At 45.8% G+C, this 18962-nt stretch overlaps 1 protein-coding gene across 10 annotated transcripts in view; it reads left to right on the forward strand.

The window, feature by feature from the left end:
• The window catches only part of LOC139764378 (cytospin-A-like), a 394738-nt gene that overhangs the window by 321007 nt on the left and 54769 nt on the right, over nucleotides 1-18962 (forward strand). For all 10 annotated transcript variants that reach the window (XM_071690941.1, XM_071690936.1, XM_071690938.1 and 7 more), the window contains one exon: nucleotides 17358-17666. In XM_071690941.1, the coding sequence (XP_071547042.1) occupies nucleotides 17358-17666 (309 nt within the window). The remainder of the gene's footprint in view (nucleotides 1-17357; nucleotides 17667-18962) is intronic.

Here is an 18962-nt window from a genome sequence, read left to right on the forward strand (position 1 = left end):
CTCAGAGCCTCTACCTTGTTCTTCATGAGTTTTGTTGCCGCCTCCGCATCCTGCTGTCTCTCCGTGTAAGTCATGTACATCACCGTCATTGTTAGTGGCATGTTTGTCTCATTGCCTGAAAGCCACGCGTGTCTCCCTATCTTATCTTACATCCTGTATACCCATGTTGTATGTTTCTCAACTTTGCATACTCGCTCAGTTTTGCATGGCTCCCTCCATGCGTCCTTCATACTCGCTCCTCCTCTCCAGCCCTGCTCTCGAGAGGCATGGGTCCATATCTTTGCATTTTGATCCTGCGTGTCTGTAATGTTAATGGTGTGTGTGTGTGAGCCATCTGGCGTGCTGACTGGTAACCTGCCCCTTAGCATGTGCTAACATGACCCAGCTGTCGATGTTGTTGTGTTGGTTACAGGGCCTTAAGCTTAGTGTGGGTTAGCACTGTTTCAGTATGTCTGTGCGACGTGCTTGGCGTGGCAGGGCCTGCTAAGGATGGTTGGGTGGCGGTGTGCCACGTCCTGCAGGCCACCCCTGCTACCCCATGACTTGAACCACGCCTGCATCAGGGGAACGTGGGGGCAGGAACGTCCTCATCTCATGGCTTCCCACAGGCTGGTGCCTCACGCGTTGCGTATATGGATCATGCTACATCCACTGGCAGTGTTTATGACGTCATTTCCAAGACAAAATGATATTTCGCCATGTTTTGCAAGTACATTTTCCTATTGATCCGCAGTGACGTAGTAAGAAATGCTCCCCTGACAGTCTCAGCGTTTCGCTTTTGGGAAACAGGACTCGTGTTGGTTGTGTGCACGGTGTTTGTGGCCTGGTGTAGGGTTTCCTTTGATGGCTGTGTTATAACATCTGTCTGTAGTCATCGGCGGGACTCTGCTCGACTCCACCTCTGAAGATGGAGGTGCTTGTATGAAGGGAGTGGTGGGGCAGGGGGAAGCTTCTCCGGTAGTTTTTATGGGCGGAGAGGGAGGTGAGGGAAGCTATGTATCCTGGGCGGGATGAGTGGTTGCCAGGAGGAGGAGGAGCGAGTGTGTTTGGTGGGGAGACGTGGGCGAGGCGGGGCAGGAGAGGTGTGTGGGCCATGTCAGTATCATCCAGAGGTTGACCAAGTGTGCCTGCTGGCGGCTGACCTACACCCACCAAGTCTCAGCCACTTAGGTACTCGTGAGAGGTACATAAATGTCAGGCTGAGGCTCCCACCAGGGGAACATGCACGTGCTTAAGTATGCATGTGTTGCTCTTATGGAGCATACGCTCAAGCCCCACACGAAAAACTCCATGAAACATTCTTTTGAATTTCTCAGTATACTCAATCCCCAATACTTCTTCACTTTCTTGTTCCAGCTGCACACCGCTGTGTTACTGTACAGCTGTTGCGTAACTTGTTAAGTAACCTATCGTGTCGTCTAGGTCGCTGGTTCCCGGGCAGTGGTGGGACGCTGGATCCCTTCCCAGTGGTACGTTAGGGTCACAAGTTGAAATAGATAGTAATATATACTTGATCGTCGTTTCCTGTGTTAGCGAGGTAGCGCCAGGAAGAGAGAGAGAGAGAGAGAGAGAGAGAGAGAGAGAGAGAGAGAGAGAGAGAGAGAGAGAGAGAGAGAGAGAGAGGCTATATTTTGAACACTTGTATGGTTAGTGATGCCATATACCAAAGAAAAATTGAAATGCAAAGTATATGAATTTTCGACCGAGGTGTTAGGTGTAAGATGATATTAAGACATAATATTGGTTTGTTTCTGAAGATAGTTGGGAGCTGTTGCTTTTGTTGATAACTTCTGCATTTTCTCAACCGTCTCCTTTGTGTGGGCGTTAAGAGTTAAAACTTGTGCAGGTAGTGAAATGAAACTGTAAGTACATCTTTCTTGAACGAGGAGAACGTGTAAAACTACATCCAGTATTTGTACCCTGACAGCCAGAGAAACATTCACACACGAATGACAGTCAGGAAATGTGCAGGTTTTTGAGGTGTGTGTGTGTGTGTGTGTGTGGGATCAGAACACTTGGGTCTGGCTACCAACACTGCCAACCCCGGCGACAGACCTTTCTGAAATCTTTGCTCCTCCAAGTCTCTGGGAGCCATCATACCGGCGTGTCAGGACGTTGTTGTAGGACGGGTCTGAGTCCCGTGTCATGATGAAGATTAGAAAAAAAGAATGCATTGCACTGTGGGGAGGGAGACCCTGATGACACATATTGGAGAGGTGACACAGCTGGTGCACCTGAGGCTGGGGACAAAACCATTCCACAAGTTACTGGACAGTCTTATCGATATCGCTTGTCATGAAGGTTTGTGTAGTCCTTAAAAGAAAATGGACGATGAATCAACTCAGACAACACATGCAGTCAGGGACGGCGCGAGTTCAGACCTGGACGAGCCTGTGTTTCGCAACTGCTACACCGTTATGATGAGATGTTGGAGGAGGCCAGTAAGTCGAGGGGGAGAGGGGATGTTGATGGTACTGAAATGGACGTCACGAAGTCGTTTGAGGCTCAGATCATGTTCTGAGGCCACACGACTTGTGTTCCAATGGACAACCCAGGACGCTGAGTCCTGGGTTGTCTAACACTCAGTGGAGGAATGATTAGCTATACAAGTCCAGTGAGCTGTGTTACGTCACACTCTGGACCATGCTTCTTCCCTCACTCCTAACACTGACATCACTACACACTACTGCAGCGTATTATCCTTCACATCAGTTGCCAGAACAAGTGTGGCAATGTGGTGACTTCCGAAATTCTGCAGATGGATACCATCTAAATCTTGCGTTGAGCCTTTCACTATAATATCGTGTTCAGCAGAAGGGAAATCTTAACTCCGCCGTGAAGGAAATACCCATATTAACGGGAGAGATAAATCTGGGGGGAATAATGAAGATATTGGACGAACTATCTGCTGGAAGTGTAATCCACGATGATTCTTGCTACGTTGACAGGTTCAGAATGTGTAGACTGAAATTACAGATAACATTCCGGCGGACATCATGGTGTCAGGGGTCAGAACACACCACTCATGGGTCAAGACCCAGACACCGTCCACCCAAGTGTACCCTGCCAACCAGTCATCACAGTAGCTCCCTCTTGCTGGTGGTGCAAGCTTGAACCCGAAAGTGCCGTAAATGTGTTTGTAAATCTCTCTCTCTCTCTCTCTCTCTCTCTCTCTCTCTCTCTCTCTCTCTCTCTCTCTCTCTCTCTCTCTCTCTCTCTCTCTCATTATAGGAAAATCTGGAATAAGGGACCTGTTAGATGAGCCTCCTTATTATGTAATTCAAGTACATTCAGGAGTTTGATGGCAGTTGCTTGAAGGCTTGAATTGTCATGACAAGTTTTAAACGTGTTCTTGAAGGGTCTTACTTAAGTGGGATGAAATTTATTAGGTCGGGCGGAAGTGGATGGCGAGTCTCGAGGAGGAGGTCGTGGCCCCGGGGCATGAGTCGTCGTAACTCCTTCAATCTTGCTTCATTAACTCCATTTCTGCGCTCTCTCTCTCTCTCTCTCTCTCTCTCTCTCTCTCTCTCTCTCTCTCTCTCTCTCTCTCTCTCTCTATCTATCTATCTATCTATCTATCTATCTATCCATCTCCGCCTCCTCTCCACTTTCTTTCTAGTCAACCAACCCTTTCTGGATAGTGCTGGTCTTTCAGTTTTTTCGCTTCATCGCTTTTCTTACCCCCTCCTGCTGGTGCTTCTGTCCTCAACATCACCTTGCCTCCCGCAGCCCTCGTACTTCTTCGCTCCCCATTGCCTCCCGCAACCTTCCTCGCTTCATGTTAATTACTTCGTCTTATTTGCTTTATTCAGGTCACTCGTGAGAGTGACAACGAAGACCTTATGAAGCACGGCTGCCTTCGTTGATATCAGCAGTCGTAAGCACCGTTGTCCAAGCAGCAGTGGCAGAGCTGTGGAGACGCTGGATATAGAGAGTGAGGATGGTGTTGTGGAGGAGGGCTGCTGTCTGTATGATGCAGGAGGCAGGAAGGGATGGTTGCAGGAGCGACGGTGTAAGGGACCAGTCGCACCATGCTCTCATATATTGATTGATGATTTTCCTCAGTTTATGGTCTTGCTGTATTTGTGTCTCGTTCACCTAGTAGTGTCTGATGTGTAGTGTGGCGGGCGAGTAGTGAAGCGAAGGTACGTTTAGTTTAGGTTCGGTCATGCTGCCTCTGTGATCCGGTCCTCTCCCCTCCCCGAGCCACTCCAGTCTGTCATCCTTTCACTCTCAGTCCGCTTCACCTTTTCCTTCCATTCTTATTTCCCATTACTTTTTTCATCACCCCCTTCCCCACCTTGTCGATCCTCCTGTCCCTCCCCCCCCCCCTCTCTCTCTCTCTCTCTCTCTCTCTCTCTCTCTCTCTCTCTGCGAAACCTTTCTTTGCAGCAGCTTCCATTCCCTCTCCTCAAGTACTGTCTTTCTCAGCCCCACCTCATACTCATCGTCTCATTCTCATCTTACATCTGTCCTCTTCTTATGGCCCTCCTGACGTGATGTGGTCCCACCTTGCCTCTTGACATTCCACTGTGGGTGTCTATGAAAAGTAATATCTCTTCTCGGCACCACGGTTAATTATTCTTAACACCGGTTGTAAGACTCAGAAGGTGGGCAAATGATGTTGTTACTTCTGCTATCTGCCAAGACGTAGTTGTTTATTGCCACCAATTGTCACTTTTCTGTGGAAGTTTGATTGTGTTTTCACTGGTGTTGACTACCACATCATTGTCAGACTCCCGTGGTGACCTGATGGTCTTTCTTGTGTTTTTGCCTGCCACCAGTTTTCAGACGTATGGTAAGCTGGTAGTCTTTGTACTGTTCTCACTTACTGCTCTCACTTGCCACCACTTGCCATGCAGGTTGCTCAGGAAGTTGTTGCCATTGTGGTTGTGTCCCACGCTTCGATAATTATAGTGTGGTGATGACAGTGTGGCTACATTGTTTTTGTCGTGTCTTGCACGGCATAGCCCGGCCTAGACGATTTCCATCTTCTGTTACTGGCTCCCGGACACCTCCTGCCCGTTGTTGCTGGGACCTGGACGTCCCCGCCTTTTATTACTGGGACCTGGACGTCCTCCGCCTTTTGTTACTGGGACCTGGACGTCCCCCGCCTTTTGTTACTGGGACCTGGACGTTCCCTGGCTTTTATTACTGGGACCTGGACGTCCTCCGCCTTTTGTTACATGGACCTGGACGTCCCCCGCCTTTTATTACTGGGACCTGGACGTTCCGTCCCTTTTATGACTGGGACCTGGACGTCCCCCACCTTTTGTTGCATGGACCTGGATGTCCCTCGCCTTTTATTACTGGGACCTGGACGTCCCCCGCCTTTTATTACTGGGACCTGGATGTCTCCCGCCTTTTGTTACATGGACCTTGATTCTTTCCTCTCTCCCCCCCCCCCCCCCCCCCCCCCGTCTTTTGTTACTGGAACCTGGACGCCTCTCGTCATCTGTTACTTGGACCTAGACGGCTCTCCACCGCTTTACTGGGACCTGGACGTCTTCCTCCCTCAGTTACAGGGACCTGGACGTCCTCCTCCCTCTGTTAATGGGACCTGGACGTCCCCCGCTCTGCTACTGGGGTCAGTTCTGAACTTGCCATGCGGTGCATCATGGGGTACCTAGTTCGAATAGGGTCACTTGATGACTTGCAGTTACTAGAGCCAGCAGCCGGTACGCTGAGGTTGGTAAAGCTGTTTTCTTTCTTTTGGTGATGCTGCTTCCATGTACCACAAGTGTTGTATTTGCATCACCATCATTCCTGCACTCGTGTCGTTATCACAGCCATCCATTTTTGTCCACCATCGCCAGTCTCTGTCACGATCAGTCATTATTTCAGCCTGAGACACAGATATGATCTTGCACGCCTCGTCTCTCTTGCCCACCGCCACCCACTTGTATTACAGAGCCTTGTTGGTGTGGCGGCTCACCCCTAGTGTAGACTTGAGAAGGCTTGGTTGGTGGAGCTCGGCATGTGCTCAAGTTTTGGGTATGAGAATTAGATTTCTTAGTCTGTTAGTGGATACAAATGGTATGCCTGTTTACCCTCGGCGTGTTGACAAGTTGTTAGTGTTGACAGGACTCTCATCGTCATCTTGAATACGTGCTGAAGCCTAGGTGTGTGTTTGAATACTTGATGTAGAAGCCTAGGTAGGTGTTTGAATACGTGATGCAGAAGGCTAGTAGTATGTTTTACCTGTAGTAGATGTGGACGTTCATACTGTTAGCTCATGGTTTGTCCACAGTCCGTCGTCCAACACCCAGTTTGACGGTTGTGTCAGTACTAGTGGTACAGGTCCGGCTGCCTTCTCTGCTCTCCTGACTGAGCCAACCGTAACTCTCAATACACAGTTAACTCACAGCTAGAATGACGTCGCGACGGGACGGCGGTAGTGAATATGACTTGATGTAGTAAAGCTGTTTAATTTTGTGCTAATTTATTTTATTTAATGTTATCTCGCATATCAACAAAATCAAATATCGAATTATGGAGGTGTGAAAAGTCTTGGAAATTAACAGTGATTTCTTGATGGAAGAGCGGTGTAGGAGCAGGCAGGGGGCCGGTCAAGATGATGTGGTGGGGTCATCATGAAGAGTGTGCTGAAGGTGGTGGATTTAACTTTTCACGGTAACACTGGCAGGAGAGTAGCCACCTTGGGACACCTGTCCGGGTTTGTAGGATTTGCTTAGCCTCTCTGGGGGAAGACAATGTGTAAATTCCTTCGTTTCTTTGAGAGAGGACAGGAGTACCACCCAGCATTTTCGGGAGGAGGGATATATGTACTTAGTCTCGGGAGAGGAGGGAATACCATCTACCCTCCAGGGATGTAATGGTGTTCCCCTGTTGTCCTGGGGATGTGGGGCTGTGCTGTCTCCCAGGAAACTATTTCCATCGTTGTAAAAGGTTAATGAGGAACCACTGGACTCTGGTACTGACCAGGGCTTGTCGGCAGCATGGGTCCGGCCCAGGTGTGGAGGGTTGGTTGTGGTAGGAACAGTTGTACTTCCCTGGCCAGAGGTGAATGGTGAGGGCTGGTCCAAGTCTGTTGTCATGGGGTTCTGCAGGTGAGCTCATTCAATACTAGTCATCAGCCAAGTCCATATACCCGGAGTGTGTGGGTTTGTGAGGCCCATATAGCCAAACACAGTTGGTTGGACATAATCCTTTGTCAGCCCGAGCGATGTTTATTTTGGAGATTGTATACTTCTTGCTGCGCTAATAAGTTTGTATCAAGATGTTGGCTGGAAGGGTAGTTCAGGCTATTTTCTCCCTTTTAGCGGTAGTGCCAACGACGCCTGTCACCTTAACTACGGTGTAACGACCCTTGAGTTCGATGGTATGACCCAGAAGCATGATGGAACGACCGTTGAGCAAGCCGTTACGACACTTAGCACGTCATTACGACCATTGGAAATGAGGCCTACCGCTTCTACCCAACCCTTGGGTTAGGTAGAAGTTCCTGCCATCATACGCAAGGTATAAGGACTGTGTGTGTTTTTGTGTGCGTTCCAGAGCTTGCTGTGGAGACAAGAGACGCCTCCAACATGGTCGTGAGGTATCGTATGGTGGCAGGTGGATGATAGCATCGGACAGGCCACGGTGATGTTAGCCACCCTTGCTACCCACCAGGAAATGTCTAGCGTGCCATCTTCGTTAAAACTTGAATACTGCTAAGGTCTTGATGTGGCCTACGTTCGCTGAACCTTCTACTCCACCGTCTGGTTTACCAGCATTTTAAATCGTTTACAGTTCCGTAATTTCATCTGGGTTAAAAAAGGATCTTGGAGATCACCAGAATACTAACATGGGCCATGGTATTTACAGAAGTTTCCGCGAAGTGGGATCGCACAGGAGTAGTGCACAAAACGCGCATAACAGGAATAATACATTGAATGAGACTTGGTAGTTTTCCCTTCGTAACAAATCATATACAGTATATAATGGCAGACCAGGTATGATTATGTACATCATGTATGAAAGGTTGTTCTATAAAGACTAGTATCGACTCCCCGGCCTCTCTCATTCTTGTTTGATTTTGCTAATAATACGAACATACCATCTCATACTTATTTGTATACCACACGGAGACAGTATGGGGATACCGTCTTCTGATGACAGAATTAGACACACACACACACACACACACACACACACACACACACACACACACACACACACACATGCTAGCATGGCTTGACAGTGGAGGTGAGTGTTAGTTATGCCGATACACGCAAACACGTGTAGAGGTAAATGAAGGAGTGTGAGGTTGTTTATTCCAGGGAGAGATTTAGTTGCGTCAGAGGCATAGGGAAGGAATCAAAAGTTGAAGTGGATGCTCCCGAGGGTAAACCTTCCTCTATTCTGCTTGTTGGGGCGTCCGCATAAGATGATCCCAGGAGTATCGGACTCTCTTAAAGTTTGGTTGTAGACACTTGAGGTGGGGAGGCGGGATGTAGGCTCAGAGATGCTCCCAAGTTTTCCTAAATCACAGACTTCTCCAGATAACTCCTTGGCTTTGTAGAGGATCGTCTTGATGTCTTTAGGCCGCCGTGCACACCAGAGTACACTGTGTACCTCCTATGTTGAAGGAAATTACTTTACAGGTGTTCCTCATGGTTACAGCTGCTGTTGTCATTCACGTTCTGTCTCGTTTTTGCCGAGCTGATGGTTTGAAGAAGCCCTATTCCTTTTCACATTATATATACAATGTATATTCCTCGTATCTGCAGAAATAATGTATATAGTTTTTTCTTTTCTCCGTTCTGATGGATCCCAATAGTGAAGCAAAGTGGAGGAGGAGGGGCCGAGGACTAAATTGCAGGAAACATTAAGCGAGTTTGTTGACCATATACCACCAGCGTTAGACGGCCTCTGTTGACGGAACCACAACGATATTTCTCGGCAATTTTAACCCGTTGCCCTAATCCTTATGTGGCCATTTTTCTTGCATATCTTCGTTCGTTATAGCCCCTCTAGATGAGCTCGTTAGGGTCATTGGAAATTATTGCATGACAGCTAGAGACTGAGTATGAACGAATGGGGCCTTTGTTGTCTTTTCCTAGCGCTACCTCGCACACATGAGAGGGGGAGGGGGATGTTATTCCAAGTGTGGCGAGGTGGCGATGGGAATGAATAAGGCAGACAGTGTGAATTGTGTGCATGTGTATATATGTATGTGTCTCTGTGTGTATATATATGTGTACATTGAGATGTATGGGTATGTATATTTGCGTTTGTGGACGTGTATGTATATACATGTGTATGGGGGTGGGTTGGGCCATTTCTTTCGTGTTTCCTTGCGCTACCTCGCAAACGCGGGAGACAGCGACAAAGCAAAATAAAAAGAATAATATAAGAAATATATATATGTGTGTGTGTGTGTGTGTGTGTGTGTGTGTGTGTGTGTCGCAGAAATAGACGTGGGTTACATAGCAGTTTTTGGTGTGTAGAAGTGATTATGTTGCCAGCCAATGGTCATATTTTCGCCAAACTAACTCGCCGACTCCCAAATGTCACGGTCAGCACTGTTTACATTACCACCGCGCTATAATTAAAGTCGCAGTATTTTACATCCTTTTTCTACCCCGCCTCTCGCTATGTATTGCATTTTTCATGGTGCCTGAATGTTTATGTTGCGTTTTTACTCGAGTGTGATGGTATAAGCATTGTACCACCCAACCAACCACTTACTTCCCACACCACCACCACCACCTCGACGCGTCGGTCTGGGAGGCTGGACTGTGCATGATAGTATAAACCAGAGATAAATTCACTTTTTTACTTGTACTATGCATTGTTTTCATGAACAGTTGAACATTGTAGCATTACGCCAAGTAATATCCACAGTTATGGGTATCTTTTCATAGTTTCAAACTGGTATTTATTGTTGACACCAATTTTGTCGTGATTGGAATCAGGTGTACATGTGTATAATGTTTTTACTAAATTATATGAATGATTTGATTATATGTCCAGACAGATATTTCCTAGGTGACTAGATTTTCTACTCAACATTTGAAGGTGTACAATATCCCTGGGGATAGGGGATTAAGAATACTTCCCACGTATTCCCTGCGTGTCGTAGGCGACTAAAAGGGGAGGGAGCGGGGGCTGGAAATCCTCCCCTCTCGTTTTTTTTTTTAATTTTCCAAAAGAAGGAACAGAATGGGGCCAGGTGTGGATATTCCAAAAAAGGCCCAGTCCTCTGTTCTTAACGCTACCTCTCTAACGCGGGAAATGGCGAATAGTTTAAAAGAAAAAGAAAGATATATATATATATATATATATATATATATGAAGTGGATCATAGGGTGGGGGAGGGGGCGAAAATTTTGGGAGCCTTGAAAAATGTGTGGAAGTCGAGAACATTATCTCGGAAAGCGAAAATGGGTATGTTTGAGGGAATAGTGGTTCCAACAATGTTGTATGGTTGCGAGGCGTGGGCTATGGATAGAGATGTGCGCAGGAGGATGGATGTGCTGGAAATGAGATGTTTGAGGACAATGTGTGGTGTGAGGTGGTTTGATCGAGTAAGTAACGTAAGGGTAAGAGAGATGTGTGGAAATAAAAAGAGCGTGGTTGAGAGAGCAGAAGAGGGTGTTTTGAAATGGTTTGGGCACATGGAGAGAATGAGTGAGGAGAGATTGACCAAGAGGATATATGTGTCGGAGGTGGAGGGAACGAGGAGAAGAGGGAGACCAAATTGGAGGTGGAAAGATGGAGTGAAAAAGATTTTGTGTGATCGGGGCCTGAACATGCAGGAGGGTGAAAGGAGGGCAAGGAATAGAGTGAATTGGAGTATATATATATATATATATATTTTTTTTTTTTTTTTTTTTTTTTTTTTTTTTTTTTGCTGTCTCCATGACATCTCCATGAGATGAATCATTGCGTGTGATAGAAGGAACCCTGCCTGATTCTCATATCCTCACTTGCTGTATCGGTGACGTTGTCCAAGTTTTTTCATTAATATGCTGATCTGGTTATTAGAACGATATTTAACTTTTTATAATTGAAGTACTTCAAAATTACTGTTAATAATATTTTCTTTGCAGGTTTGTAAATTAGGTGGAAGCCATAGTTGTTGCACAGGTGTTGTCCGCAGGTAATTTAAGGAACTTGGCATAGTTTGGAATTGCGGGATTTAAGAAAGGAAAGAAATGATTGGACCAGCATTGTATTGAATCACGTTTGTTTATGTTGTACAGTTACCCTTCAGTTATTTCTTCTCATGATTTTGGTCTGTCTTCTCGCAGTAGTTACTGTCGTGATTGTGTCGTTAGGGTCGTGCTGTGGCTGCAGGTATTGGTGAACCAGGCTTTGTTTGGTGGAGTGAGTGCTACACCCCAGGATGGGGTCAAGGGGTTGTAGTAAGGTGCCGGGGACGGTTTGATGCTCCGGCCCAACACCAGACACTCCCGCACACCCACATCCAATCTCCAGCCCTCGCACCTCCTGACACTATGTGTTAGTCAGGAATACGTACGTCATACATAGGTATATATGAGGGGAGGTACTGGTGTGTGCCATCCACCATGCAGGTATCGACTACATTGACACAATAAGATATCTGAAGTACTGTAGTAAACTCGAACTCAGAAATTGTGATAAGTAGAATTGTAGACCCTGAGAATACATAATAGACATGAAAAATCCTGGAATGCCAAGCTTCAAACCGGGATACAAAGTTAATTTCTTGTTAGAAAGACACCAGATAGAATGTGTATATTGAATACATAGGAAAACAGATATGCTGTAGCTATCATTAAGGAAGGTAGCATAAATACCAGGAAAGCACAATTCTTCAGTCCATAACCGGTAAGTGTTGGGGACATCATGGGAAGACTGGACGTAGAAGGAAAATGGACAACTTTTTACAAGGTGTATCGAAAGAGGCAGATGGCATATCATGCTATAGATACATAAATAGATGTAACACGAACCAGCCCCAAATTGTGGCTGCGGTTGTGAAGGTGTTTGACTGAGGTAGAGTAATACATGGTCACCCCGTTATGTGATTTGATTGACTGGTTGTTAATAATACCCATTGGAAGTGGGGCGAGGGAAGGGGGGGGGGGGCTGAGGTAGATGGCGCCGACAGTTCTTGAGGGTGAGGCTAAGTAGGGCAGGTGACGACCTGCTTGTTTGCATGCTTACCTTACCTCGGCTAGAGATACTGTGTTGCAATGGAAGCCAGGTTGCAGGTGGGTATAGGAGCAGTGGGTGGTTGTCGTGATGGGTAGGGCTGGGAGTACGTGGGAAAGACCGATTACTTTAACCTGATGGTCCGTGGGGAGGTTACCAGTGTGTGTTAGAGAAAGGATCATGTGGCTTGAGGAGCGGTAGGTTAGTTGGACGGAGGAGCGGCTGGTTGGGATGACACGAGGGAATGTGGCTCATGTGAGATGGGATGGGTTGATAGGTGGAGCAGCAGCGAGTTGATGGGAAGGAGGGCTGGTTGTCGGGGGTCTCTGTCTGGCACTCCCTATGATACATCTTCACCACGAGAGCACACCAGAAGTGATAGCATTAGGTTCATTGTTAATAGGGTTACCCCTCCACTCGTTTGTTGCATGTTTGTTGTTTTCCTCTGCCTCGAGCGGTTGTGAAGCCAAAGCTGTTGCTGGCCATTGCTTTTACTGGATTCAGACTGTTTGTTTCCTGTTGTCTGGCCAGTTACCCGAGGAGAGCTATAACGAAGGTTGGGTGTTTACCAGTGTTATTTAAATACGATATACATAGTAAATAGTTAGTTGGGGTCAGCTTTGTTAGTTGTAACCTGGATGACTGATTAGGTTAAATGTTGTATTTAAATCTCTTGTCATCGTTACATGTACAAGGCTTCTTCTGTCCAGTTTTCAGGTTAGTTGGAGTTTTCACGGTTGAGCTACAGAACACAATCTTTCTAGGGCACGCATTGAGGTAATGATGGTAATAGTGAGGTGGTGCACGAGTTTCACAGGGTCACCGGCCTACTACAGTCGATTGCAGTTTGGGGTATGATAAATCACCTGTTGCCTATAAGAAAGATCACGTGATGAAGTAACAACTGTTGTTGCATCCTGTAATTGCCACCCCATGGTGTTGTTGCCTTTTTGAATTAAATGCCTCAAAAAGTTTCTATGTCTATGACTGGATGTTCACAAGCATTCCCAATACTCACAGCTTTTCCATATCCTTTTATGACTTGATAAGATCGTCACTAAACACAAACATACTTGGTAATACCATAATTTCTAATCCATCTTTAAAGCCCAACACTACAGTATACCTCAGTGAATATTCTGAACAGTTATGCTACTTTTGCTTGAAGTGTCTCTAGCGAATGTATGTGACGTCACTACCGTGGCAAGGCATTGCTTATGTTGAGTGTTAGCCAGACTCTCAGAGGTCACGACAGTTGCAGGGTTCATTTCTTGGCTTACCATAACGAGACATGGTGTGAAAATTATAAACTAGTTAAACGTTGTTCTGTATTACTGCAGTATGGGGTCACGCTGGTGACTGTGTGTGTGAGACTTCAGTAGGCTACAGTGGCAAGTAATGAGCAGTGGACAGGTGGTGGATATTGCCCTTGCACCTGACGTCCGGCTATAGATTGCATGCGAACGTTAAGATAATCGTCACACGGGAGGCCAGTGTTGAATTTGTTACTTCCCCATGAGGCCTTTAGGGGCGTCCGATGCGAACACTGCGAGGTCATCCTGCCTGATCTGCTTCCATCATCCGCACAGACAAAGCTCTTTGTCTGTGGTAACATAGCAGTAGCATGTTCCAGTGAGCGTAGCAGACAAGGCTACTTGTTCCTTGATCCCATAGTAGTTGCACGTCGGGAGGCTCCTTGTTCCGTGATGCCGTAGCATTAGCATGCTGTAAGGAGGCTGTCCCGGCCAGTGAGAGGCCTGGGCACAGCTGCTCCTGAGGCGGGCAGGAATGATCTTAGGATCAGAAGTAATCCGAGTCTAGGTGGCCGACCAGTGTCTTATGAACATCTTTAACGATCCATTATACAGTGTGGTAGTGGCTGTTGAGGACGTTATGGCTGGGTGTTTCATCAAGAGAGGCCTCGCTCAACGATATGTTGCTATTGACATAACCCGCTGTCGCGGATAGCCTTCGACAAGCTGTCCCCCTTTCTCCAGCGAGAGGGAACGAGGCACTGGTATTTATCGAGGGATTACAGCCATGGCAGCCATGGTTGATGTCCAGGATAGGGACAAGCGTGGTGAGTGTCGTGGTGGTAAGTATCCCAGTAGTGTTACTGGTGTAAGGTGGGATGTCTTTTGCAGCATACTGTATGTGGGTCTTGGTGGTAGTGATGAGTAGCGGTGCCACAGAGAGGTGGTAGTGAGGTGGTAGTGCTAGGTAGACAGAAGTAAGAGGGATATATCTTGGCGGTTTTGTGTGTGATGTAAATATTGTTTGTAGTGGTCTGGCAGTATGTATGTGTGGCTGTAGTAGTAGTAATGGATGATGCGTAGCAGCAATAGGTTTGGTGGCTGTAGTAATAGTAATGGGTGATGCGTTGCAGCAGTAGGTTTGGTGGTAATACTAGTAGAAATGGGTAATACGTAGTGCATTAAGTTTCGTTGTAGTGGTATTGATAATGGGTAATGCGTAGTAGATGTGGTGTAGGTGGTTACTGGTATGCAGGTGACACCCGTTTTTAATATGTAAGACTGGTGATGTGTGTGTGTGTGGGGGGGGGGGGGGAATCTAGCCATTCAAAGTCGATAGATCACCATGTTCCATTGAGCGAGAAGACGCGTGGCATGTCTCCCCAGCTTGCAAGTGTGAGAGGCGGCACATAGCATGTCTCCTTAGCTGGCATGTGGTACAGCCCCAGGTCAATAAGTGTGGGAAGAGGCATGTGACACATCCCCTTGGCCAGCACTTGCGAGTGGGAAGGAGTCAGTTGGCATGTCACCCAGTCCAGCACGTTTGGAATGGGGCGTGTGGTACGTTTCCCTGGCCGGCATGTGTGACCAGCATGTGTGGGAGGAGACACATACCATGTCTCCTGGCCAGCATATGTGGGAGAAGGTAAGTGGCACGTCCCACTGCTGGCATATTGGAACACACATGGCATGTCTAATAGCTAATAAGTGTGGAAAGAGGCACTTGTCATGTATCTCGGCCAGCACGTGTGGGATGAAGCATGTGGCACCTCCACCAGCTTACAGGTGTGGGGGGATGCATGTGGCATGTCCCTCAGCCAGGACGTTTGGGAGGAGGCACGTGGAGGTGCTCCAAGGCCTCCATGGAGTGGAGTTTTATGTAGTGCTTGGTGTTGATATGGAGGGTGGATAGGAGGCAGGTAAGTGGCATCTGCTACGGTTGCTATTAGGTCCAGCAGTGGACCAACTGAGGGGTTCCCGGAAAGTTTTTATCACTGTGTGAATGTACTAGGCATGGGCAGGAGGGTGGCGAAGACTCACGTAAGACATAGGTCTGTGTTAAGGGTCTGCATTTCAGTGGTTCAAGCCCCTCCAGGTTTATGATCACATCCGGCAGGAATGCCAGGTGGGAGCTGAGGCGGGGATCACATGAACTCCAGCAGCCATGGAATTCCAACAGGGCAGCAAGGGAGAACCCCTACTACAGAGCCAGTTATGGAAAATCTCGCCCACTGTAAAGTCCTCCCAGCACAAGTATATTACTTGTACTGAGAGGACATTATGGTTGTTGGAACTTGGGACACTACATTCGTCTACCTTACTGCCTTGTTGAAATTCCTAATGATTATGATCAAGACAATCCAGTTATATTCTAGGGATGAAATTTACTGTTAAATGAAGGACAGGTTGAGGAGTCAAGCCTCCACGAACTACCACACTCCTGGCTGATGGTATTAAGATTGCTAGATTTCACTTGTCCTTTGTATATGACTGTGTGCATATTTTGGTGCTTGAATATAGATTGTTGTCCACCATGATGTATTCTCTGGCTGGGATACAACACCTTGCAAGGTAATGACTGGGGTAAGGAAGTGTAATGCTCATTGTTAGAATATATCGCATTATCACTACATGCTTTTCATTCTGTGAACTATCTGCCTTGCCCATCCATAATGTGCTTTTTATTTGGTTTGGTGCCACTTGATAGTAATGCCTGGCTGGCTTTCCTGGAGAGGGAGAGATGAGGGGGCAATAGAAAAACTTGGGGTTATTGGGTAGACAGGAGAGAATAGGAGGAAGGGAAAGGATAGTTAAGGAGGTGGGTGGGGATGGACCAAGTCAGCATCACACATGTACAAGAACAGAAGGGCCAAGAAAGTGGATGAGTGGGTGGAGGACCAAGGTGTCTACCTCTCCTCAAGCCCTTTGCATTCATTACACCTATCTTAGAATTTCTGCAGATTATGCTGCATCATTCATTTCTTTTTAGATAACTTGTGTGTTTTCATTATTTATTGTTTGACATGCAGAAGTGAATTTAACCTGCATTATTACTGTATCAATGCAGATGGGTTTCATTAGGTAATCTTGTTTATGTTATGTCTATATTGCAAACTGCCAAATGGTGAAGGATGATTTTCCTGTTTTTGCTCCCATACATACAACAGAGCTAGAGGTTTGCTCTGTACTTGAGTTGATCTACAATATTTTATTGTGTGTGTGTGTGTGTGTGTCTGTGTTGAATAGTTATATTGTACATTAACTTCCAACAACTTCCGAACCTAGGATATCTTTTGGTCATTCACATCAACAAGCATCTTTAAGCTGCATTTAAAGTTCACAGTATCCAGGATTTTGATATTGTGTTTGCTGCAAGTGGTTGCATGTTGTTACCTTCCTTAGAATGATGTTGCCTGGGCAAGATATAATCAGTATATAAGAATTTGTCCTTTATCTTGTATTGATGAAGCTTTTCCACAAGATAACACTATATATAGATTTACTAATTCATATTTTTCCTGGTTGTTACCATTAGGATGTCATTATTTATAAATTTACAAACTTATAATCTCAGATGTTACCATTTTTCTGATAATGTCTGCTTGCATGGGCCATTTTAAGCAGCAGTTAGGTTTGGTTGGTTTAATAATTTTGTCCATACCTTCGTATTGATAACTATAATTTTACTAATTACTTTTTCCAGTCTTAGTCATGGTTGCTTCCAAGTCACCTTATATCATGTAATTTACCACTTCATTTACTGTATGTCATGGCATATCTGAAATACTTGAAGATGTTTTAATATCTTATGCTCTGACAGTTTGCAGAGTTGCCTGTTAGTTGCTTGTTTCTGTACTAGTTATAATTTGCTATTCCAGTGATAAACATTCTATGAGTAAAGTATGTTATTAATCTCCCTAGTTCTTCTTTGTATTGTATTTGTGCATATTTCAGGGGTCTGCTAGAGAGAGGGAGCACTCCAGTGATGAGGAGAACACGAAGCCTTCCACCTGTGCTAGTGGGGAGTCGGCTGCAACAGTTACTGCTGGAGGTGACAAGGCTCAGGGTAATCTTCCCACTTGTATCACCAACTTTGGCAGCCAGGACCTACCAGCTAACATCAGGAGCACTCTGAAGACACTGTCATCTGAGAACAAGCTGCTGAGGGAGCGGCTTCTGCAGCTAGGGGTGTCACTAGACTCCTCCCCACTCTCAGACCAAGAAAAGGAACTCATCCTTAACCAAGTCTGCTCCACTTCACAGGTTAGTCTTTTACCTACCATTCATTGCTGTCCAGTAGGTTGCTCTAATGGTCTCCGTTTGTCTTGATTTAATTAAAAAGTGAAAGACAAAGCAAGCTTGGAACAGTATGAAATGTTCAGATTAGATAAAATGAAATAGAAAAAAGAAGTTTTAGCAGTATCTCTCTCTCTCTCTCTCTCTCTCTCTCTCTCTCTCTCTCTCTCTCTCTCTCTCTCTCTCTCTCTCCTCTCTCTCTCTCTCCTCTCTCTCTCTCTCTCCTCTCTCTCTCCTCTCTCTCTCTCTTCTCTCTCTCTCTCTCTCTCTCTCTCTCTCTCTCTCTCTCTCTCTCTCTCTCTCTCTCTCTATCCATTTAGAATTGCTCTGAAGGAGTAAATGCATTGTATTCTGGTGGAAATATCTGCATACTGGATATAGCTGAACACCTAAGATAAGATTGTAAGAAGGTGATCTTATCTGCTCAAACAGTGATCTGGGTGGAGTAGTGTACCTCTGTTTCTAGAAGGTAGTGGTAGGGTTCATTTCATACTCCCTTGAAAGGAATCACCTCCTATTGATAGTGTTTGAGGCTGGAACTTAGTGTTATACAGTGATGAATGGACTAACATTTTGGATTGAACCACTGATTGTATGATGGTGGCCCTAGAGACTGGTTCAGTCATTCTGAAATTCAACAGAATTTGAATCGGCAGTAAATTGAAGGATGGTAATGACATGAAGGAATTCAGCGTTTCAATGGCCTCAAATGTCAATTTATCGCACCATCTCTCTAAAGAAAGTTTTCGTAAAATGATATCTGGAGCAAAGAAGAATTTACACATTGTTCAGCTTCCATCATTTCACAGTCACATTGTATTGAATGTAAATAGAATATGAATCTGCTGTTTTTGACATGTTTACAATTTGATGTTGCCTTGAAAAGTAGTTCTGTCCACCCTCAAGAATTCTTTTTAGGATCTGTTCCTTTTGTACTGAACAAAAGACTTTTAACAAGCATGAAAAGGAAATGAAGTGCAATGCTTGATTTATATTTTTTTGGTTGTGTTTGAAAGAATATTCAGAATTTCATGCAAATGATAAAAGAATTAGCATGTGGCATGGTCAGACACCAAGCACTCAAAAACTAATCAGTCCATCCTTCCATCTTTAGTTTTGTCTCTTCTTCTTGTTCTCCTCACTCCTTACACATACATATCCTTTTTGTCATTCTCACTCCACTCTATCTCTCTATATGTCTAAGCTATTTCAACACATGCTCTTTGGCTCTTCCAACCATACTCTTCTTGATACCATGGCTCA

This window comes from Panulirus ornatus, chromosome 49 (assembly GCF_036320965.1).
Source record: "Panulirus ornatus isolate Po-2019 chromosome 49, ASM3632096v1, whole genome shotgun sequence".
Classification (NCBI taxonomy): Eukaryota; Metazoa; Arthropoda; class Malacostraca; order Decapoda; family Palinuridae; genus Panulirus; species Panulirus ornatus.